Raw genomic sequence first — 23,065 nt, 5'->3', positions numbered from 1 at the left:
ATTCTGCAGAGATGATCAAAATATAATTTAAACCTCAACAATAAATATGTCGAGACTCTGAGTATAATTAAAGTTGCATCAGGAAACTGCAGTTATTGAGGTTGAGTGAATTTAACGCAGATGAGCGGCAGACGACTGGATGAAAGGGATGTCGTGATAAAAAAAAACATAAGCACGCACTTGAACTCCTCTCTTTACTTTTAAACGAAGAAGGCGGAGCATATGAGAAGTACTTGAATGCAACATTTATTTTTCGGCGCACTGCATTCTGGGTCTTGAAGTTCGGTGTCGACTTTCACAGCTCGAGGAACTCAGCGCTGCTAATGACACAGAACGACATTTCCCGAGCGGCCTCTGTCACTACCGAGGAATCACACGCACTTTGACTGGAGGTATGACTGACAGCACGTAGGCTCACAACTTCTGATAATGTTTTGAGTAGTTAGTAAACGCCTATTACCCTAACGGCCACTGCACATCGAGAGTATAGCGGGTGATTTTCCGACAAATGGCCACCATCGTCTTTTGCTCAGTTAACAAAACAGCTCAGACTACGTCTAGGCGATGTTTGATTTCACATTTAAAGGGGCTTGCTAATGCAGGAGTGTCGCAATTGCCGTTAGCCTCCACTCACAGCCCGTCGTTGTCATTGCTTACGGGAACAAGATGGTTTTCCAGGGGTACTGGCGTGCGGTTCATGTCCCATGGGACCGCAGGCAGAGCTGCAGCCGGGCGGAGCAGAAGAGGGGCCCTGGCGCTCAGCGGAGCCGCAGCAGTAACAGCTGCCGCGGCTGTAGCGGGGTTTTTGGCCAACGCTAGCCACTTCCAGCGTGCTGAAATGGCAACGAAAATACCCAAAGCCGCAGAGGACAAGGAGCAGGAGGGGGATATCTTGGAGAGATGCCGGGGGTTCATGTCTCTTCCGGTCACCGACGTCGGTGTGCTGCAGGGGAGGAAAGGGGAGATGCGTACGAGGATGGAGATGCTGATCATGGAGACGCAGGCCGACTTCTGCAAAGCCTTGGAGGAGGTGGACGGTGGGAAGTTCAAGGTGGACCGGTGGCACAGGAAGGAAGGTGAGGGCGGGCTCAGCTAATAAACTACAGAGCTCAATATGGAGCAGGACATATCCATTTTCATCCTGATCATAATACCTATGAGATTCTCCAAGCACTGCAACTTTAAGTATGCTGCGTGTTTTTGTCCTGAAAGCAACATGGCCACAGATGCATGCAAGAAAAACAGCCATAAACTGGCAAAAATGCTGTATTGCCAGGAGGCAGAGCAGTCAATCTCTGTAATGTATCCCCTTTTGACCCTGTCTGTGTATGCGTGTCAGGTGGTGGAGGAATCAGCTGTGTGTTGCAAGATGGAAAGGTGTTTGAGAAGGCAGGAGTCAATGTGTCAGTGGTGTTTGGAAACCTCACAGAAGAGGCTGCCAAGCAGATGAGGAGCAGAGGGAAAGTCCTCAAAGGGAAAGATGGTAAGTTTTGTTTACCTGATATTTGTATGCAAGCTTAAACCTTGACATAGTTTATGACCAGAGGTGTGCTGACCTACATTAAGAGTTATACATCATGGATCGGGCTGTCCATCTACCCAGCACTTCCTCTGGTACACACACAGATTTTCATTCATTGTTGCATCTACGAACAGTTATGTCTTACATTGGACTTTACAAATCCATTTTTACTGTTTCACTCTCAGTGAGTGAGAATGTCTGAACTGTGTGTGTTTCAATTTTCACGTTGTCTTTGGTGTTTTCTCTCAGGCAAGCTGCCATTCTGTGCCATGGGAGTGAGCTCCGTTATCCACCCCAAGAACCCCCACATCCCCACAGTGCACTTCAACTACAGATACTTTGAGATCGAGGAGGAAGATGGTGAGTGTGTGATTGTCAGTACTTGACGTCAACAATTGTGTCTTGGTGTCCGTGACACTATTGAGTTCATGAATGAATGATAACCCTTGTGTGTGTGTGTGTGTGTGTGTGTGTGTGTGTGTGTGTGTGTGTGTGTGTGTGTGTGTGTGTTCCAGGCTCTAAGCAGTGGTGGTTTGGTGGAGGAACGGACCTGACTCCAGTTTATATCAATAAAGAAGATGCCTTTCACTTCCACAACACCCTGAAGGAGGCCTGTGACAAGCACCATTCGCAGTACTACAGCGACTTCAAGAAATGGTACTGTCACAGTGAAAGTTAGGTCCTGTATTTAGGCACGTACGCATCCGTAGGCCTGATTTCTGGGTGTTTGTGTGTGGATTACAATGGGTGTATCCTTACTGCATGATGATGATAAGAGGAAGTCTCTGCCTAAAATCTGCAGTCGCAGAAAAACCGTTGAGACATGACGTTGGCTAGTGAATGACCTTAGGGGATATGAAAAGACGGGTGTGGTTTATCTGATGTGGCTGGTCATAAGTGGATTTTGTTAATTCAAAATTAATTGTGAGGGAACACAAAAGTAGTTCAGACTAAAATTCCCACTGTGGATGTATCTAGGTCCAGTTGTGTATTTTATTGTTTGGCTGTAAATTAGTTTTTAGTAGTTTTTTTGTGGAGGACTGACTAAATGCAGACAACATGAGGCAATGTTAAAGCTACCGGGCAGCTACATGTTTTGAAGTTTAATAAATGGAGAATGCTATATAATTATAAATATGCTATCTAAACTATTTACATTTTAAATATTATGATATGATATCAGCTCCTCAGAATTGGTCAATACAGAACGAGCCATTCGTAGCTAATGTACCTCATGTAGTGCATATTGTGATCTTTACTGTTTTCACAGTTGAATCTTCCACCATTAACCAAACAGAAAGCTTGACAGGGAAACAAACTTATTTTCTAATCCAGTTCCGTTTTTGTCCAGGTGTGACAGATACTTCTACATCCGCCACAGAGGAGAGACTCGGGGTATAGGAGGGATCTTCTTCGATGACCTGGACAGCCCCAGTCAAGAGGAGGCATTCAACTTCGTCAAGAGCTGCGCCCGCACTGTGGTGCCGTGCTACCTGCCCATAATATACAAACACCTTAAAGACCCCTTTACTGATGAGGAGAAAGACTGGCAGCAGGTACGACGAGGCAGGTGAGTATTTGACATAAGGTTTGATTCACTGCTGAGAACTGCTGGCTGTTAGATTTTGCAAGGTGATTTTTTGCATGGTTTAGCCCATTTTAGTTCAGTCACTCAGAACTCCCAGTTTTAGGATCTCCCATGATTTCAGCTATTTATCAAACTGACTATGAAGATAAATAATTAATATAATAGATGCAAAATGGATTATCGAAATTTCTGGTGTAGACTAAGACTCTACTGCAGACTATGTGGTCCAAAGCCAGAGCAGGTTCTTGCATAGCTCTCTGCCCCAGCTGGTAGTATTGAGTCATCTGGTGGGAGATTAACAAAACAGAATAGAGGAAAGAGCTAGTTTTTTATGAATGGGAAGAAGTGTTTTAGTGAGCCAGAAACTCTGAGAATGATTGGATGGGTGAGATGAAGTGTGAGGTAGGAGAAAGAAGAGGCTGGACTAGAGAGGATGGCTTGAGAATGAGCTTTGGCAGTAAACTCACAATTATGTTACAGTTTGTGGTTATGCATATTAAAGCACAAGTTAGTTTGAACAGTCTTTCAGGTTGATTTGTGCATTTGACAATCCTGGAGGACAAACAGTAAACAGAGATGGACAAAGGATAACGTGAATTTGAGTTGATTCAGCCACGACTACTGTATCAGAGCTGTTCATCAGCACATACTGTAAATGCACCAATATGGAAGATCTCAATTATTGTGTAAAATAACTTTTGCAAAAAATAAAGAGGAGGAAATATTTCAGAGCTGCATTATTATATTAGTCAATCAACAGAAAACTAATCTGCAATCATTTTGGTGGTCAGATAATTGTTTCAGTCATTTTTTTAAAGCAAAAATAACACATATTTGCTGGTTACAGCTTCTCAAATGTAAGGATTTTGAGCTTTTCTGTGCCATAAATGACAGTAAACAGAATTTTATTTTTGGATTTAGATTTTGGACTTTTGATCAGACCAAACAAGACATTTGAAAATGTCACCAAGAAATCATAATGGTTCACAATTTTATGACATTGATAGTCAAAACTATTTATCGATTAATTGAGAAAAATAATCTGCAGAATAAGTTTCTCTAAATTACTCACTGTTCTGTTTTATCTACACATCTCAAGCAAGTTTTAAGTTTATTTTCATATTGTAGCTGAAATAGGCAAAAAACCACTAGGTGTTGTGGACCAATAACAGGATCAACAGAGCTTAGCAGTGTCCACTTAATACATCATAAATCTACAGTAGGTTTTGTGTGCTTGTGTTGTAGGTATGTGGAGTTCAACCTGGTGTATGACAGAGGAGTGAAGTTTGGCTTGGCCACACCTGGCTCCAGAATTGAGAGCATCCTCATGTCCCTCCCCCTCACTGCCAGGTAAGCTAACACCAGTGTCAAGGAGTGGTAGTGCTGCCCTTATATGTCAGCAATGAGCTGAGTAATGTTGTTGCTTGATAACGAACTCACCCTTCATCCTCAGGTGGGAGTACATGCACGAGCCTGCCAAAGGTACCCAAGAGGCTGAGATGATGGAAGTGTTACGAAACCCAAAGGAGTGGGTGTGATCACAGTGTTCACAAGTTTACATGTCAACATGGACAAAACATCCAGGAAATTGTTGTATTTTATAATGCTGTGACCTGTTTTCTGCGACGGTACTTTTCTCTGTCCCCTGTTTGCTATGTTCTGTCAAATCAGCCTTGTTAACACTTAATCGCACTGGCATTAGTACTGATAATGAGACATTGTATTGTTACACTTTTGACTGGGCTTTGTGCCATTACTGACTGCCTGGCAAAGTAAAGCAAAACCAAATGATTTAACTTCACAGGTGGCCACTGTACCTGCTTTTAGGTCAGCTGACATTGATGTGCTCCTTTTTAAAATGTGTTTGTGTCAAACACTAGCTGCACCTTTTTTCTATGCTTGGGCTAAATGTGGGTTGCACTACTTGAACCTGTCTGGACTGACCACTGAAAGGGAAAAATGGTACAAACTGAGCCACCATGTGTGTATGTGTGTTCTACCACTGGTATCAATTTTTATTAAATCTGATTTTCAGTGCATTTGCTCATTACTATGAAGTTTTCTTTGACAATCCAAGCTAAATAATAGGAATTAAGGTGTTCCCTATTTAGCACCATTTACATTGTGGTTGGTCGCTCACTTGTGGTTAATGAATCACTTCCTGGTTTGTTTGAACAGCAGTTAACAATACTAGGATTTTGGATCATGTTACTCAGAGAGGATGAGTGTGACTCAAAGGCCAGGTGGCTGCTAGAAGAAAGAAGAATGTTTCCAAAACAACATTTTTTAGATACAAAGTCTCTGGTTATGATCAGGTTTTTGGAATACTCTGCTTATGAGATACTGTGGCATGTAAACACCATATCCAGGTTTCTGATCATTCTCATTTCATTTTATATAACATCTTTGACCCTAATATGCCACCCAAAACTTCCTTTTTCTGACTGATAACCCCCCTCTGAATCATATATCCTCTATTTGTTACAGCACTTAATTGAAAGTACAAAGAACTACTCAAATCCAATACGCTATTTTATGGTTTCATTCTCAATTTCTTGTGTATCATTTTACACATTTATCTGTAATCCCTTTCATGTAACTTTGAAATGATATGCTCCAACAGCGAATAGACCGAATGTATCATACATGTGTAAAATGACAGTTTGGGTGAGTACATCAGGTTAGTGGAGAACTTTTGAAAACACTCAGTAAACTCTTTTACACATTGGATCAAGTTCTCAAGACTCTGAATGTAATTACAGAAACACGTAGCAAATTTTAAATGTTTTATTACAAATTAATTCAAGCTTCTGCACATATCAAGGATTTATAACAAGTTCCCTTGCATTTATTGTTATATAACATTTTGTTTGTTTGATAAGGCATTGTAAAAACAGGGCTCTGTAAGTAACAGTACAACTGACCTAACCATAATGGCTACCTCTACCAGCACAACTCAGTTCAAGGTCATAGCAAGTGCTGAGGTTCAAAGGTCAACTCACAAAAAAAGTAGAATAATAATCAGTGCTCAGAGTCTGTAAGGTGTGAAAAGGACATGTGAGACATTTATCAGTACCGGTGAACATTAGACTGATATATTTGGTTTTTAGAGTGTATGCAACAATATTGCATATAGAGTACGAGAACCTTTTTTTTCCAGAAGATTGCAGTGACATCGTTATTGCTGAGAGTGATGCTGAACACGTCAAACTAGAGTGTCTTTGTTTTCATTTAACAGCTCCTTTAGAGCTTCAACACAAAGTGCCTTCATTTATTCACAACCTACTACAGTTACATTAGAATCAATGCATTCACTGCATTCCTATGCAGCAAAAAACAATCTCACCATTACTTACTTTCACCCATACAATACATATTTATATACAAATACATCACACATGCTAAACATGGACTCTATCCTTAGTGGCGTTAAAATACAGAATCTCTCACCCCTGATAACTCTTTTCCCAAAGCTTCTGTCTCTATTGCTTTCTGTCCCACAATCCTATGCAAGTCACTCCTCAACTTACATTTATACCGTAGGTAGCTACAAACCTATTTGAAAAATCTTCAGTGTACTTTCAGTAAAAGTAGCACACCAGGCAAACTCTGAACTCATATCCAACACAGTTACGTTAGCTTTGGGGGGAAAGAGTAGGGAAAGATTTTCACAGTTAAAGCAGGCTCTTAGCAACAGTCAACGGCCCAGAGATGGACATGGGCCAGTGAGCTCTGACCATCAACAAACACTGCAGAGCCAGACCCAACCTCGTGCGTACAGACCAAGCTGCATGCATTACCAAAATATAAGCACATGTGACACGCATACACAAAACCAATTTCAGTGCCCCCCTTTACAACTGATGGCCTTTATCTTGAATTTTAAACTCTAAAACATTCACAAGTGTATACTGAGGTTGGACTGATGCATTAGTTTGGCAACTTCACTATTTAAGCCTGCATTAAGTGATATTTTTGATATCAACAACAAATCATATTACTGATTATGATGCAGAAGTCTCTTTAGTAGTGTCGAACCCACTGAGAATGAACACCCAACTCTGCCCTTGGCTAATGATCCCTTTAACCCCAGATATAAAACTGGGCAGCCCGCCATTCATAGTTAACAAACTAAGCCAAGCATACCAAGCCAAGCCATGAAATCTTAGCATGTAGCAGTCTAAAGACCTAGGTATTTTTCTCAGGAATTGGTCAACCAAACCAGAGTTAACAAGTAAATATTGGACATAGATTAATCAGTTGGTCACAAACAGTAGGATGAAACAAGTGGAATGCTCATGTTGCTCTGTGTTTGCTGAATGTACGAGCAGATAATTGTCTGCTAGGTTAGCACAAAAAATGCCTGATTTTGAATTTGTTTTTGATTCTTTCTGTCTGCTAGTGGTCAAAAAAATCACTTAACGCAGCTTTAATTAGTCTTGGTATCACTGGAATTGATGTTCTGTGGTCTAAATGCTGTTTCTGAATCTTGCAAAGAAAAGGTTTTGCAAATCGAAAATGTATAAAATTCTTGATGGAAACAGTAAATACTTTGATAACAAAAAGCTCAAATTTAAACCTACAGCACAGAACTTTTGTATCCCCCTTCTGGCAGTCAGAGTAATTACAAAAACACTGTCCAAATCGGTGTTATTTGGATAAACTGACCACATATTGTGAGTCTAAATTGTTACTTTCTTGCCTGAAAAAATATTAAAACTGAAGTGACATATTAACAGTCCTACAGCTTTTAGCCACGCATACCCAGTATGCCTTGTGGTTTGACAAAGATAACTCAGGGCCGAGCACCCATCGAGATGCCAAACATGATGTAATTTCCCCAGAAAATCTGAAAGGAAACCAATCATTGCTGGTTGACGTACAATGCATCACTATGGGTGCACCGGCACAGGAATGTCATACCAGACACCAGATTTAAAAACTCTGTATATTGTGAAATACAGAGAGATGTATGATCCGCATTGTGTAAACTCATTTGGCAAGGGCTTGAATGTATTGGATGTTCATTTATATGTAAAAGTCCCACACTCCAGCTTTAAAGATATAATAAGTAGGTACAAAATATCCAATATTGGCCACTTAAGTCTAAAAAGATTGGCACTAGCCTTCAGTAAAGCATCGGTCCAACCTCCATATACACATAGTTGTCCTTCATTGTGGCGATCAGAGCCCATTTTTCTTCTTTACGCCACATGCAACATTTGTTATGTCTGTTGAGTTAAATTATTTGCTAAAGTGTGAGAGCATAGATGCAACTTCAATTCAGCTGAGGTGATTGTTGGTTTTGGTATTGCAATATAATTTTCTCCTTCCTGCTTTCACTTCACCTCATTGATGAAATGTTAGTGCAAATTTCAACAGCGCTGGCTCTGGCACAGATTGCATTAGTCCATTAACCAGACAGATAGTAGTGTTTCTTTGTATGTCGAATGGGGAAGGCTGGTGATACCACAACAGTGGTGCTGCTAAACGATAAGATGGTCTTAGTGTTGGTTAGGGCTTTAGTTGGGATGGTAGTGAAAGACAGGTTTACTTCTCATGGCCACCGGTGACATTAGTCGTGCTGGAGTTGACTATGTCGTCATACTGTGGAGGTGGCTCCGTCTCTATATGGACGTCAGCATGGCCCACAGCCTCCTCGTAAGACGGTGGAGGGTCACCAGCGCTTCCTCTTCCTGATGTGAGCTCTGAGCCTGGATAAGCTGGGCTGCTGTGGACGCTGAGTTCTGATTGGTCACCGTGGTGGTAATCCCTCCCCCAATGGTCCATAGAGACCACTGACAGGACGTGGTCGTGATGTGAGTGTCCCAGGCTGGGGCTGCGCTGTGAGCGTTTGCGGGATTGGCAACGCCACACTGTGATGGCGACAGCAGCGATGATGAGCACAACCAGCAGCAATGGCACAATCAGGTAGAGAGAGTGAACTCCGCCGACCACTGTCTCCAGCCCTCCAGATGGACTACTCTCCCGCACATATTCCTCCCAGAATCGTCTCTGCAGCCAATCAGAACACAGACACACATGCTGTCAAAACCATTAAGATATCACAAATATTTTCTTCAACGTAAGACTCAACTCTATTCAGTATAAACACTATGGTACAAAATTGTTTCCAAAATCCAAGGTCAAAGTACATACAGTGTCCACTGTATGAATACTTTTTATCTGGATTACCGCGACACAAAGGCAGGAGACAACAGCACCCGAACAAAAAGCGACCACATGATTGTTGCACAAACATCTACGTGACTTTTCTCTCCAGCCTCTCACAATGGTTACAAATACGCCTCCCTCCCTAGCATGAACTCGGCTGTTCTTCCTGCTGATAATCATCACTTCCTGAAAAAACACCCACATTCCACAAGCTACCAGTCTTGGCATAGAATTCCATTACTGGACATATGAACCTGACAAAGTAGCACTTTAAAAGGATGAGTTACTCAACAGTAATAATATTGATTTGAGGATTTGCAGCCAGTGACCGGTCAGATCAAAAGAAGAATTAAGCAGCAGGAAGATAACTTAATTTGTGTACTACCCTGTGGATAATTGTTGTGTTGTTGCTTGAAATGTGTTTGTTTAATGACCCTGTGAGCTGTGGGGAATTTCTGTCTGACCAGTCATATACTGACCGGGAAATCTGTGAACATGTGACTCCCTGCTGAAGATAAAAGCCCTGTACAGAAACTATAACTGGTGAGTTATTCATATCACTGTATGTCAAAAAAATCTGAACTATTCCTTTAAGTGGTTTATGTGGGTTTGCAAATGTAGCCATAAACAATGTGTGGCAGGAGTTTTAATGTATTCTACTTTTCTACTCCTGAGTGTATTTTTTTAGTCGTCAGGAGAGAAAGTATTGTATATCTGATGTGATGTGCCTCTCGTCCCCTCACCGTCTTTTCGTCATTCTCGAAAGCCTCGCGTGCCTCTTCATAGGTGCAGATCTCCTCTCGGCACTCCCTCTGGATGTTACCCTGCTTCATCTCCTCCAGTAGGAAGTTGGCCCTGCGCAGCCGCCGCAGCACCGAGTGCGCCGCGTCCGCTGGCAGGAACACTGGGAGGAGGGCGATAGGAAGTTAGTGGAGTTTTAGAGGGAGAGAAGCAGACAAAGACAAGGACAAAGAGGTGGTGAGGATGTAAGATTGAGAGATGTGTGAGAGAAAATAAAGGCATGAATCAAGATAACAAGCAGAGACAGGAATAATAGGAAAGGAGTGAGTCAGTAAGCGGAACAGCAGGGAAGAGGAAGCAAAGGGGGAAGAAATTAAGCAAAGAGAGAGTGTACTGAAAGAGAGAAGAGTGAGGCATGAGGAACAAAAAAAAGAGGATAGAGATGCTGAAAAAATGGGAGAGGGAGTGAGGTGGGGACTGAAACAAAGGCAGTGGAGCAGAGCCGAGCGCTGCCCAGTGCCCACATTTCTGCATAAAAACAAAAGCTCCTTTGATTTAGGCATCAATCCCTGGGCCACATAAGAGAAACTAGAGGAATGAACTCTGAGAGACAGAGGAGCCCTCTGTTTTACACATCCAGCATAAAAACATAAACTTTTCATCAGAAACTGCGCACAAGATGCCACAACATGCCCCGGGAATGTCTAATGTGCTACTTGTGTTTACAAGTAATGGCGTCCGTGTGACTCATGAGTTCAGGGATGTGATCAGCGCAAGACTTGAAAAGCAAAAACAAATTAGGGGCAAAATGTCGGAAAACATGAAAGAAAAGGGACTGTGTGCTAAAGACAACAGAAAATAACTGAATAGTCACATTCCAACGACTATGTTGTGAGTGCCAAACTTTGTCAAAAATCAACACAAAAGGAAATAAAAAGACAACAAATTGGATTAGGACTTTCTGATGAAATTTGAGTGATTAAGTTCACATGAACGTCTCTGTAGGAGCAAAGAATGAGTGTACTGTCATGAAACTTACCACTCCCCATGATTCCTGCAAGTCTGTTTGGGGTGATTTATCTGTAGAAAACCAAACACATAAATGTAAAGCTTTGAACCTGCTGATACAAGTCAGATAATAATTAACTTTGTCCTTAAAAACTACACCTCTTCCGTTGTTTCTTTCTTGAGACAAACACTAAGTAGGGTAAAAGCCAGTGAACATTACTGTTGGGTCTTGGGAGTCCTACAATGCAAAAATGACCTAATAATTTAATGTGACTGAAAAGGGGTTCATGCCACACATTTTCAAGAACTATTATAACCATCTGCTACTAAAAAGAGTATCTGATAGGAGTCAAATGACAGCATAACATTATTCAATTCAGGGAAATCCCCTTAAACCTCGTAGCTGATGGAAAAGGAAGCTGTAAGACAATGCAGGACAATAATACAGTATGAAACCTTCACTCCCTTTAGTTATTTTTTTCTTTTTTCCTCCATGTTTGAGAAATAAATTAAGATTACAATCGAAAGAGTGGATAATAATATTGTTTCCCTGGTCAGGCGTCAAAGGGCGTTGCTGTGTTGTGAACATGACAAATCTTTGACCAAAGTGTCAGTGACCAATGGCGGCTGCTGGCCAGTGTTACACATGGATGTGTTAACTTACGGGAATCCTGCTCGTATCTAACGTTACCCAAAATAGATCACCACCAGCAGGGGAAACAAACTAACAAAGCGCCGCCGCCCCGTTACACGACTTACCCGAGAGACGGGACAAAGAAGGACTAAAAACAACATTGTTAGCTTCACTGCGGCTGCTAACAGTTTTCTCTCGTCCATGGGAGTGTGTTGGCTGGTTAGCGCCCCGTGTATTGACCTGACAAGCGGGGATGATTTGAGGAATCACTGCGCTTCCAGCTCCGGATGCGATTTAACAAGCCACACATGACTCAAACGGCCGTATATTCCGACACAGAGGTCGACAGAAAGACCCGCGCCAAATGATACGTTTTTATTTCGTGTCGAAATATAATGTTAACACAGAAATTAACTTTGGCTTACCTCTTCTCGTCCCTGAAATGCGGATAAACGAACCTCCGTCTCCTCTGCTGCCCCAGAGTGTTGCTATGCACCCTGCGCAGGCGCACAGCACTGTTTGCGTACAGCGGTCCAAATGGATAAATGCTGGATTGGATCAGAGGGGTGAACTCTCGCGAGTGTTATTAGGGTTGGGCTTAAAGTTAGGGTTAGGTTACAAATCTCGCGATCGCCCCTCGGGCTACTCAAATCTAGCACCAACCAAACATCCACGGCACCAGCCAATGCACTGCCCCGTCCCCTGTGTTAAAGGGACAGTCCGGGGATCAACAGATGCTGACCACAATAATGACAACTCACATGTATGTAGTATGTATATGTAGTAGTAATAATATCACTTTGCCTATGATTATGGTTAGTATATTAATCATAATTGTATTAGACTACTGTTAGCAATTCACAAGGCTGCTCAGTTTTCATCGTTAGACCAACACATCAATTGAAAATAAAGCAATTCAAACCATCCTAGAAATCAGAGCCTTAACATAAGGTGTTAATGCATAACCATTTCAAAGTAATAATAATCTTTTCAAAATTGGAAGGTTAAAAAGTTGAAAGAGTTTAATCTGCAAGTGTGATCAGCAAGTGTTACTCTTTACTTTCGGCCATTCATTTAAACTATGCTCATAATATCAGCAGTTCAACATACATCAACATATCTCATAAACTTGAAACTTAAAGTAAAAATAGATGATGAAATAAAAGAGATTACTTTATTTTTTATCTTTCTCTTTTCCTGGATCTGACTGTTAAACTGGCATATTTCCACCAAATGTTATTTCTATTGTTCGATTTAAATTTAAATCCAAATAATCAATTAAATCATATTCAGTTGTGTCTTATGTTTTGCCTGTTTTTACCTGCAGGAGTAAATATGTCATGTTTGTAATTTTCACATTTTACAGTACAACTGACCTCCACAGTGATATGGACACAAAATTTAGTGTCAAAACTGCAAATATCAGACTGAATTATATTATATATATAATATATAGTATTTTTTGTTGTTATCGTGATAACTTGCTGTTTTAGTGAAAAACAATTTTCGCAAGTACTCTGTGAGTAAATTAGTATTAGCCATGTAGTGCAGCAATATAATCAATAATGGTAGTATTAATAGTAGTAACTTTTGCAGTTAAAATTAGTTTCTAATCCTAGTTAGTTAGAACTGCAAATATTTATCACAGCAGTTACATGCTGACACTTTTATGGCCTGGAATTTTTTTTTCTTTTTTTAAATCCCATTCCAAAAAATAGTAATCAATTATTACACAACAATAAACTTATTGTTAGTATTGTCTCACATTTCTCTACACCTGCTTAGAGTAATTGTGGTTTTTGCTCACATCAGCTAATCAGCTCTGGTGCACTGCCGGCCAGCTATTGATGGCAAAGGGAGGAAGAGAAAATAGTTATCAATTTGTTTCCTGGCAGTTTAGCTTTTGCCTAATGTTCTGTGTCGGTCAATTTCAAAATTTCAATCTGAGCAGTGACCTTGCACATGTGATCAAATGTACTGCAACTCCATAGCAGTAAAGTTATATTAATGATGATTAGTTTTGTTGTCATGTGGTTAAACCAGGTCTGTATCTGTGTGTCTGTGTGTTCCTAACCACCGAGTCTCTACTGATTACAATCTGTAATCATCAGTAATGATGTTGAAAGACTTTGCCGTCAGGAGAAGATGACCTACACTCCTGTAACTCAAAGACACACACACACACACACACACGCACACGCACACACACCTTTATTTTCTTTACAGTAATGCCAGTATAACCTTTTACTTCAATTTACATCATTTAACAAAGACTCAAACACAGATGTTGATCAAAATTGCATTTCTATCGAATTGTAACCATGAAGTTAATTTTCTTCAAAAATGACTAGTTTGTGTGTGTGTGAGTGTATCTGTGTATGTGTGTGTGTGTGTGTGTGTGTGTGTGTGTGTGTGCACATGTCTATGTGTTAATCAATATGAATTAATTCCGAGACTCTTCCCTGAGGACAAAGAATTAGCTTAGTTCAATTAGGGAAGAAATGAGTGCTGTAAGCTTCTCTCAGCACAGGGTTTGTGTGTGTGTGTGCATGTATGTGTGATAAAGACAGAAAATGTGGTGTTGAACAAAGTGTAACCTGAAGAGAAAAAGAGGTGAGAGTTCGTCACAAGAGCAAAGCAGTGATGTAGTTAAAAGGCAAAAGTTAAATGAGGTTAAATTATAAATGACTTGTCTGACTTTTTTTTTTTTATTGTGGATGTTTCACCTCCTGGTGGCTGTGAGCAGGAGGATTCTACTGTTAGGGTTTTTATGACCAATACTGATATATAGACAATGCATTTATCCAGTATTCCACATAAATTTTACATTTCTCCCCAGAATACAACTGCAAAACTTCTGAAACAGCATTTGCACCTCCACAATTTTCCATAACAGTTTAAAGAGAATTACTATAGCACAGTATCCACTGACAGAGACACATACATCAATCCTTTAAAAAGAAGTTTTATAATATCAAATTGAAAAGTTAAGTCAAGAAAAGTGAAGATCTCAATTACATCCGTAGTGGATGATGTTAATAAATAATGTTAAAAATAAAAGTGCATATGAGTCAGTTTGTGATTTTAGGCGCATTACATTAACAGCATAGTGAAGGAAACATTGTAAATTATACTTATGAGAATGCTTTTTGAAAATCACAAACAATAGGCAAGACCACTTTTTACAGGTGAGAATCTTGTAACCAATCTTGGTTAATTTATTCTGTGTTCAAATTGGGAACTTTTTATACTATGAGTGAAAGAATATGGCCGTATGAATTGCGAAAGAAAACATGCACTTCAAAAAATAGTAAGTAGGCTTCCTGGATGCGTGGGATCTTAAGTTATTTGATCTCATAGACACTCAACAATTTAGCATAGTCTAATATTGCTGCTTGATTTAACTTCAGACTACACCAATTACATTTTAAAAAAAGGCATTTGTTAGTTTCTGACTCTGGGAAAGTGGGAAAAACAGTAAAATCCCCCAAAACCACTGTATCTCTGAACTATCTCTTTAACCAAATCACACACACGGGCTATTATGTGTGCTCTCCTTTTGATAACTAATGTAATTACTAATATAATATTTTTCACCTCTATTCACTGAGCCTCTCCTCTTTGGAGCCCCCATGGAGAGGCCCGCCTCCCACTTTGAAAACCTCTGCTCTAAATGCAATGTCTTGTCAATTCTATTTAAGTATTGAGCCTTTTTTTTCCAGGAATCAGCATTTCTTACAAAGAGGACAAAACATTTCTGTTATTCACTTGCAAAGTTGCACTGTGTAAATCTTGCTGGTTATCGAATAATTAAAATGCAGCATTCATCAGAATGCACACACACATTGTCCCTAGTTTTCAAAGCTGACACTTATTATTTTTCCTCCCACGTCAGTGAAATCAAAGAGAGAGAGAGAGAGAGAGAGAGAGAGAGAGAGAGAGAGAGAGAGAGAGGGAGATGCTGACAGTGTAACAGTGTATGTGGGAGTATATCTAGGCACTAGGACCCAGCAGGTGCAGCACCAGCACCGTGTTATTTCAGAGATCTGCAGCCCGGTCCCGTCAGCAGAGCGCCGGGTCTGCAGCAGCGGCAGCAGCGTCCTCTGGACTCGGGACGTGGAGTGCGCGGTGGCTCCCCATCCTGCACGGACAGGGGAGGGCAACAACCACAACTTAAACCTAACGCGTTTTTCTGGACTCGAAGAACGACACAGACCACTCCATCGCCACACAAATGTTCCTCTTCTTTCTTTTGTTTTGTTTTTAATAAGTAAGATACTTTAGATAGACTATGGCTTCATCCGTGAGCGGCACAGAGGAGGTCCGGGTGTCGGCGTTGACGCCCCTGAAGTTGGTGGGACTGGTGTGCGTGTTTCTCGCCCTGTGCCTGGATGTCGGGGCCCTGCTGAGCCAGGCGTGGGTGACAGCGGACGACCAGTACTACCTGTCCCTGTGGGTGTCCTGCTGGAAGCCCGTCAGCTCCGTGTCGTGGTCCTGCAACAGCACGCTGACCACCGGTGAGAGAGCCGCTCATGTGCCTGTTCACACTCTGATGGGGTGATGCGCCACCATGTTGTTTTGGAAGTTTTAAACCACTTGGGTGTTGTAGTTTCAGAGATGCTTCACCCTGGAAATGGAAGAATTAGGGGTGCAGACAGACACACACACACATACACATTCATATTCAAATGAAAGTCTGACACAAAGCGCTCAGGGACAACAAAGAGTCCCTGCAGATAATGTTCTGCTGAACCAATCTGTTCTGTGGGTGAGAATTATGAAACATCACCCAAGAGAGTGCTAAATGTTAATTACTTTATAATTAGCTATTGCCTGGTTAATTTAAATTGCAGAACTTTTCTACATGAAATAAGATAGTGAACAATGGGGCTGCACATTGCTGCTTTTCAAGTGGGAAATATGGTTTATCCTTGAGTCTCAAAGTCTGATGAATAAGACACCTTTGGTTTTCTGTTTAGGCTGGTTAACTTTTTTTCCTTAAACATTTGTCCTGTGCGCTACTGAATGATGTGGGAATTCTGCCTCGCCAGGAGCGGTCCAGCTGGGGTTTCATTTGGCCTTTTGTTGCTCACAAAATGAGCCTTTGTGTGGGTTTCTTCACCGGCCAAGGAGCGAGGGCAACTCAGAGCAGAGAGCTCCCCAGAGATCCAGATGCCTGGAGATTAGTAACCAGGGAAACAAGTGAAGCACTCCAGAAATGCTGATTTTCTCTATTAAGGGAACTTCTTCATGGAGTCTTAACATTAATACTTTTTTTTTTTCCCTGGAAGCATTTCATATTTCCATCACAGCTGGTCAGTTGGTGATAAGATAAGAAGGTGGTTGAACTGTGGGACAACTCACTAATGAACCGTATGAGCAATAATGATTCCAGGAAAGCATTTCCTTTTGTCTATTTATCAGCTATAAACTTTATAACATGCTTATTTTTTTAATTGAGACTGACTCAACTCTGGCAGGTTTTTAGCCCAGAGTTTGCGGTAAGATGACTAAAATAACAGAAACATGTGAGAATATAATCCAGTCCAGTACACACGTCACCGAATATAGCCACAAAAATGACAAATGAGGAAAAACTAAACATTCTAAGCTTTCTAAGGGTACACTGCAGGGCCTTTGAATGGGGTCGTATTGTTATTTTTATGCTGAGCACTTAATATTGTGTAAATTTACCAGCCTGTGAGCTGTCTAAACTATATTCTGCTAATGCAAACAGTCAGTAAAGCATATGTACTGTAGGCTTATCCCACACTACACACCTGACTAAAGTTTCCTCCATTTGCGTGTGTGTGTGCTACTATATTTTCCTTTTTTTTGCCGCTTCCGACCTCCTCCTGTCTGCTGAGTGGTGAATAGTGTTTTTGTTAGTCCGACAAAATGTTTTCTTTCTGTCTGAGAGATGAGTAACCGTGGGTCACGCTGGCCCCGAGATCCTCCTCTGTCAGCGCAGACAAAGTGCACTTTGGTGCCATATAAAGACATGTAGTCTCCCAGCGTGTCAGCTCTCAGCAGCAGTAGCAGCAGCATACCACAGTAAATGCACACAGCAAACTGCCCATTTCCTCCGGCTTGTGCTTGGCTGGGCTTATTGATTTGAATCCCAGTAATCAGTTTCTACCCCCCTCTTCAGCCCCCCAATATTTCCTCAGTGTCATGCTCTGGGCATTAAATAAATCCTGTTAGTTTGAAACAGCAGCTGGCCGCTCAGATGTTTTGAGCTTGTTCTGCAAGGCCTACATGTGTGTGTATGATATGCAGTGCTAATTAGAAAGTAGACATGAGATATTGCCTCGTTACATGCTTGTGAAGTGTTTAAAACGAGCACGTACGGACACATGTGGTAACACTCCCTCTCTTTCTGTTTCTCTCCCTCTCTCACACACACACACGAGCTCAGGCACAGGGTCAAAGGTCAAGTATAAAAGATACAGTCTTAACACAAGGCTAGGAATGTGGAGCTGCCGTGCAAGAGCGGTGTGTGTGTGTGTGGATGCCAGGTCAGTGCGAGATGAGGCGACGAATGTGGAGCCAGAGTGTGAGCGAGTCTAGCTCAGTCAGACGCAGCGATGGCAAAGCGTATTAATAATGCAAGACGTTATCGATCCGGTATTTGGGTGATTGGCTCGAGGGAGGTCACAGCACGGTGTTAGTTTACTGTCTCGCTCACTGACAGGAAGGCTTGAACCAGGGACCTCTGGTTGAACATCTTCCTGCTTCCTACACGTCTCCGTCCTGCTGCCCCGAGAGAGTGAGACTGAGTGTGTGTGACAGCCGGAGAGCTACTCGAGGCTCTTCTGTGACACAGATCTTCCACAATTGTCTCAGACAAAGAAACAAAATTGGGGCCCCCGAAGGATTTTTTCGATTAACATGGGGGACCATAATTAATGCTCAGATTGGATCTCGTGTACAGTATCTGCTTTTCCATCTGTCATCATGCAGGGCTCAGATTAATAGTTTGGCACTTCCTGCTCGTCAAGCCTTTAAGCACTGCAACTCTGGCTGTGTTTCTTGCACAGCGTTACAGGGTCTGTTCCAAATCTGAGATGAGAGGACTTTTCTGCATCCTGCTGTTTCATGAGCGCACTGATAAGGCTTTCGGTCGCTGCTGCTGCAGTCTCAGTCAGGCTGAAGGCACCAAACTGACCCAGAGACGATATCTCACCAACGATGGGTTTTGACAACTACAGGTCAAGTCGGTGTGTCTCTTTGCTGAGAGGCAGCCAATGAGGCGGTGGGAGTGAAAGTCAGGGGTCAGACTTAAAGGGGGGCCCCATGTTGCGCAAGCCGGAGGCCGGAGGGAACGGGTGCTCTGCTTTTCATGGGCTCTTTCCAACATCCTGTGGTGACAGGGCCCATTTTTAAACTATAAATCCTGAACCATATTTGGTCAAAAGTAGTTGATGTTTGTTTATATTTGAGCTGCTTGGCCCCTAGAATAAAGTTTCCCTCCAACAAGAGCAAAAACTATATTTTAAGCAGCTTATGTTCCATCACTTTCTCCCCGCTAGTGAATGTTTTAATGATTTTCTGCCTCAATAGAGATGAAATATTCTTAGCAATTCTTTTATTTCCTGGGCTTCATGTGTACTTACTTTAAAAAAAAAAAAAAGACAAAATATACTGAAATTGAACTCTTTCAAAGTAAACGTCCACCCACTCTGATATTGAATCACTTATGTGAGCCCAATCCCCTTTATGCTTTGATGTTATTTATTTTTTTCCCACCCACTGCACTTTAAATTATTTCCTCCTGTGTAATCAAATGCTTCATCATAATATCCTCTGCCTGTTTACATATAGACCTCCTGTTTCCGCCAGTACACTGTAAAGTTGCGTAAGAAACCCTCTAAATCTCTAAACAATAACATATAGTGTGTCTATGACTAATTAAGTCTCTAAAAAAATCTGTTTTTCTTAAATGAAACACCCAACTATAATGTTTTTCTTTTTTTGGCAAAAACACAGGCTACACATATACAAGCTGCCTTCCCTTTTTTGTCTCCGCTTTGGCATTCCAACAAGGATAGGAAGCGAGATTGAGACGGCGGCTATTTCCAGTTGAGTGTTTTTGGAGTGAATCTGAATGAAATGCTGAGAATGCTGCTGAGCTGGCATCAGCCAAGAGGGAGGGATAGTCATTATCCGAGTCACCTCACAGAATCACTTTGCCTTTCTGCTGCGTTTGGGATCCGTTACTGAACCGCTGAAATCTGTGCGTAGCCAGGCGTTTGTTTGTTTCTCGGTTCAAGTGTTTTTCACTGCATGGCTCACATTCATCTTCAGTCATTTCAGTTCAATTTAGTTCAATTCAATTCATTTCAATAGGCTTTATTGGCATGACATTCGACATGTGTTGCCAAAGCACCATTACGATTATGAAAGACAATGTTAAGGAGTGAAATGAACAAAAAGAATGTGAAAAACAATAGTAGTAAATAGAATAAAATGAGATAAATAAATGAAATAAAGTAATAAATATAAGTAATATAAGTCTATATAAGTTATTATTTGTACAATTTCAATGTGAATTTAACAGTGCAAGACAAACAAAAACAAGTGTTAATCTAATGATGATAAAGAGATGTTAGTAGGGATAATACAAGATATCTATTATTTAATAGATAACGAAAGAAAATCTGCTGATAAATAAAATAAAATGACGATATTAAAGAAATGTAGAAGGTATAATACAAGACAGCCATTAGTCTATAAATAACAACATAAAAAAGGAGATGGTGGAGGTAAGTAGAATGTGGTAAGTATCTTTATAAAGGTCTATTTGTCTTTGTCCTGTTGTTTCTTTTGTTGTGGCAGGAAGTGACATATTTAGCAGCCAACACTGGTCACTGGTCATGGGTCACTAGTGGCTCACATCAAAACATTATGAGCCATTGCCAGCTTCTCATCCTGAACCACAAATAGTTTGTGTTTACGCTGCAGTGATTCACCACAAACTTTACTGGGTGGATTATCCTCCGGCGTGAGATTGAGCATGGCAGCGTAAGTGCGGCTGGCTGGCCAATATGGCCTGCGACCTATTCTACTGCCTCTCTCTTTATACCCCCCCGGTTTGTCCTCCCTCCTGTCAACAGCGCAGACACAGCTCTCCGGAGTAACCTCTTTTTAGCTACCTATGTCACTCTCTATCTCAGTGCGATTTTATGCCTTTCCTGCCTCACCCCCTCCCCTCCTCTCTGCCCCTGTGTGTGTTTGTCTCAGACTGGCAGATCGCCACGCTGGCCCTGCTGTTGGGGGGGGCGGCCCTCACCCTGCTCTCCTTCCTCGTGGCTCTGGTGTCCCTGTGCATCGGCTCCAGGAGTCGCTGCTACAAGCCCGTGGCGGTCATGCTCTTCACTGCAGGTAAGTAATGCTGTCTCATTGGAAACAAAAGGTGAGGAGGAAAAATTGAGAAATGTTAGTGCTTTTTAAGGATAGGACAGGCTGTTTGTTTGTTTTTTGTCAGGAAAAAGATCCAAGCCGCCAAAATCCTTCATTCCTTTATCCTTCTTTATGTCAAATTCAAAAGTAGGATTCTTTAGCCATCAGGTTGCCTTGCATCTGCTTCATTTCATTTTTTGAGCTCATCAATCATTAATTTTTATCTTTTTATCTGCGTTTTCCTCACTTAATGTTCACATTACTATCTTCTTTTTTCCAATTTTTCCTGTGTAGTGGTTCTTCAGGTGTGCAGCTTGGTCCTGTTCCCCATCAAGTTCATAGAGTCGGTCAGTCTGAGGGTGTACCATGAGTTCAACTGGGGCTACGGCCTGGCCTGGGGTTCCACCATCTTCTCTTTCGGAGGAGCCATCCTCTACTGCCTCAACCCCAAGAACTATGAAGACTACTACTAAAATATGTGAGACAAGAAGAGAAACCCTGGACTCTCCCGTTTCACCCAGTGTCCTCTCAGTAATAGGGATGTTCTGTCTGTTACACAGTTCACAACCACAGACTAGAAAAAAAATAGGAAAACAAATGCTTATTGTTAGTTTCAGGGCTGGAAACAAACTCTTACATTTGATACTGTGAACCTTATTATGTCAAAGACTATCTATTCTCACTCACTGGACCGAAGCCACATGCTCTCATAGCGGCAGCAGAGTTTTGGCAGCAAACCAGGCTATGAAAAAGAGACCAGGCAGTTTAATTTGGGAGAGAATGCCACCAGTCAGATAAGTCTGCGTCCCCTTTAAGTGGAACTCCGGTAGGTCTTAGATTTGGACAGAAAATCTGGAGGGAACAGATGGATCCACTGACCCCATACCAGGATGAACTGGTGGACTAATTAGCCAATCAGAGCAGAGAAGGCAAACAACTATGTAAACCCGGGCCAATCAGGAAATTAACGGATCCAGGGAGGAAAATGTCCTATTGAAGTGATATCCTGAGGATGACAAAGTGAGTTACCCTGAGGCAAACAGGCCACACCAGAGGAAATGCAACATACTACATTTCCACAGAGATACACCACATCTGGACCTTCTTCCTCCAGTAGAGTAGATGTGTGAAAGCTCCAGTGGACTGGCTTTATTTTCTCCTTTCCCCATTTGAATCTATTAAAAGGGTGGTACTTGTAATAAACACAAATAAGACAGTAAAAACATTCCACAGGCACCTTCCAAATGATATCATACTGGTGAGAGGAACATGTACTGGTTAATAAGTAGCACAGAGTCTGTCGCACGTAAACAGTGGTAAAACCTTCAGCCACTAATGTAAACCTGCAGCAAGTTATACCTGCTTTTTGATAAAGTTGTTGTATTATATGTAAGTATGTGCAGTAAGCGTAATAAAGTAATATTCATTCCAAGCAGACCGGTGGGAAGGAAGATGGCAAATGACCATGTCTGCTGAGTGTGCGCGCATGTCTGCATGATCACCCGGCATGTGCTCGCACACCTCCCCATGTGATGCCTCCTTATCTTTCCACTCTGCAGGAAATGCTCTCAGTAGAGTAGACATCATTAAGAATGTTTTTTCCCCAACATGGAGAGACTGTAGCACAACAATCACTGTAGTTATTGGAAAAAGCCACTTAGTTACTGCATCTAAGTTAAACTCCATGATACAATACTAGAGGAAATGCCAGATGTGCTGTGCATGAGTAGTGTGATGAAGACTGTGGGATCGACCAAGTTGAAACCGGACAATTTGAGACCTGAAGGAAGACGGTGTGGTCGTGAGAGGTGAGGTTTGTGCAGATCTGCACTGATCTGCTTTGGTTAAAAACTCATTCAAGGTGGTCAGAAACTTCTCCAATTCTTTCTTTTAGTGAAAGTGAGCGAGTGTGTGCATGCCACTACCATTTGCTGCTGTGTTTCTGAAGCCCACTGGTTTGATTACTGACATAATAAACATGTACTGGGAGGAAAAA

At 41.6% G+C, this 23,065-nt stretch overlaps 3 protein-coding genes across 3 annotated transcripts; 2 read left to right on the top strand and 1 right to left on the bottom strand.

Moving 5' to 3' along the window:
- Positions 1 to 270: 270 nt before the first annotated feature.
- Positions 271 to 5,149, top strand: cpox (coproporphyrinogen oxidase). The gene is made up of 7 exons (XM_042415706.1): positions 271 to 1,076; positions 1,340 to 1,483; positions 1,772 to 1,882; positions 2,038 to 2,179; positions 2,874 to 3,092; positions 4,356 to 4,460; positions 4,564 to 5,149. The coding sequence occupies exons 1-7, from the start codon at positions 509 to 511 to the stop codon at positions 4,646 to 4,648; spliced, it is 1,374 nt and encodes a 457-aa protein (XP_042271640.1). The 5' UTR covers positions 271 to 508; the 3' UTR covers positions 4,649 to 5,149.
- A 734-nt stretch (positions 5,150 to 5,883) lies between these two features.
- On the bottom strand, positions 5,884 to 12,192 carry prrg1 (proline rich Gla (G-carboxyglutamic acid) 1). Its single transcript, XM_042415707.1, has 4 exons — positions 12,093 to 12,192; positions 11,065 to 11,105; positions 10,028 to 10,188; positions 5,884 to 9,125 (listed from the first exon to the last, which is right to left on the bottom strand). Exons 2-4 carry the CDS (start codon positions 11,072 to 11,074, stop codon positions 8,661 to 8,663), a joined length of 636 nt encoding a protein of 211 aa, XP_042271641.1. The 5' UTR covers positions 11,075 to 11,105; positions 12,093 to 12,192; the 3' UTR covers positions 5,884 to 8,660.
- A 3,469-nt stretch (positions 12,193 to 15,661) lies between these two features.
- tmem47 (transmembrane protein 47) lies at positions 15,662 to 23,052 on the top strand. The gene is made up of 3 exons (XM_042416759.1): positions 15,662 to 16,184; positions 20,911 to 21,051; positions 21,364 to 23,052. The coding sequence occupies exons 1-3, from the start codon at positions 15,959 to 15,961 to the stop codon at positions 21,540 to 21,542; spliced, it is 546 nt and encodes a 181-aa protein (XP_042272693.1). The 5' UTR covers positions 15,662 to 15,958; the 3' UTR covers positions 21,543 to 23,052.
- The last annotated feature ends 13 nt before the right edge of the window (positions 23,053 to 23,065 follow it).

This window comes from Thunnus maccoyii, chromosome 7 (genome assembly GCF_910596095.1).
Source record: "Thunnus maccoyii chromosome 7, fThuMac1.1, whole genome shotgun sequence".
Lineage (NCBI taxonomy): Eukaryota > Metazoa > Chordata > Actinopteri > Scombriformes > Scombridae > Thunnus > Thunnus maccoyii.
The sequence above is the reverse complement of the archived record's forward strand: the minus strand, read 5'-3'. Positions and strand labels throughout refer to the sequence as shown.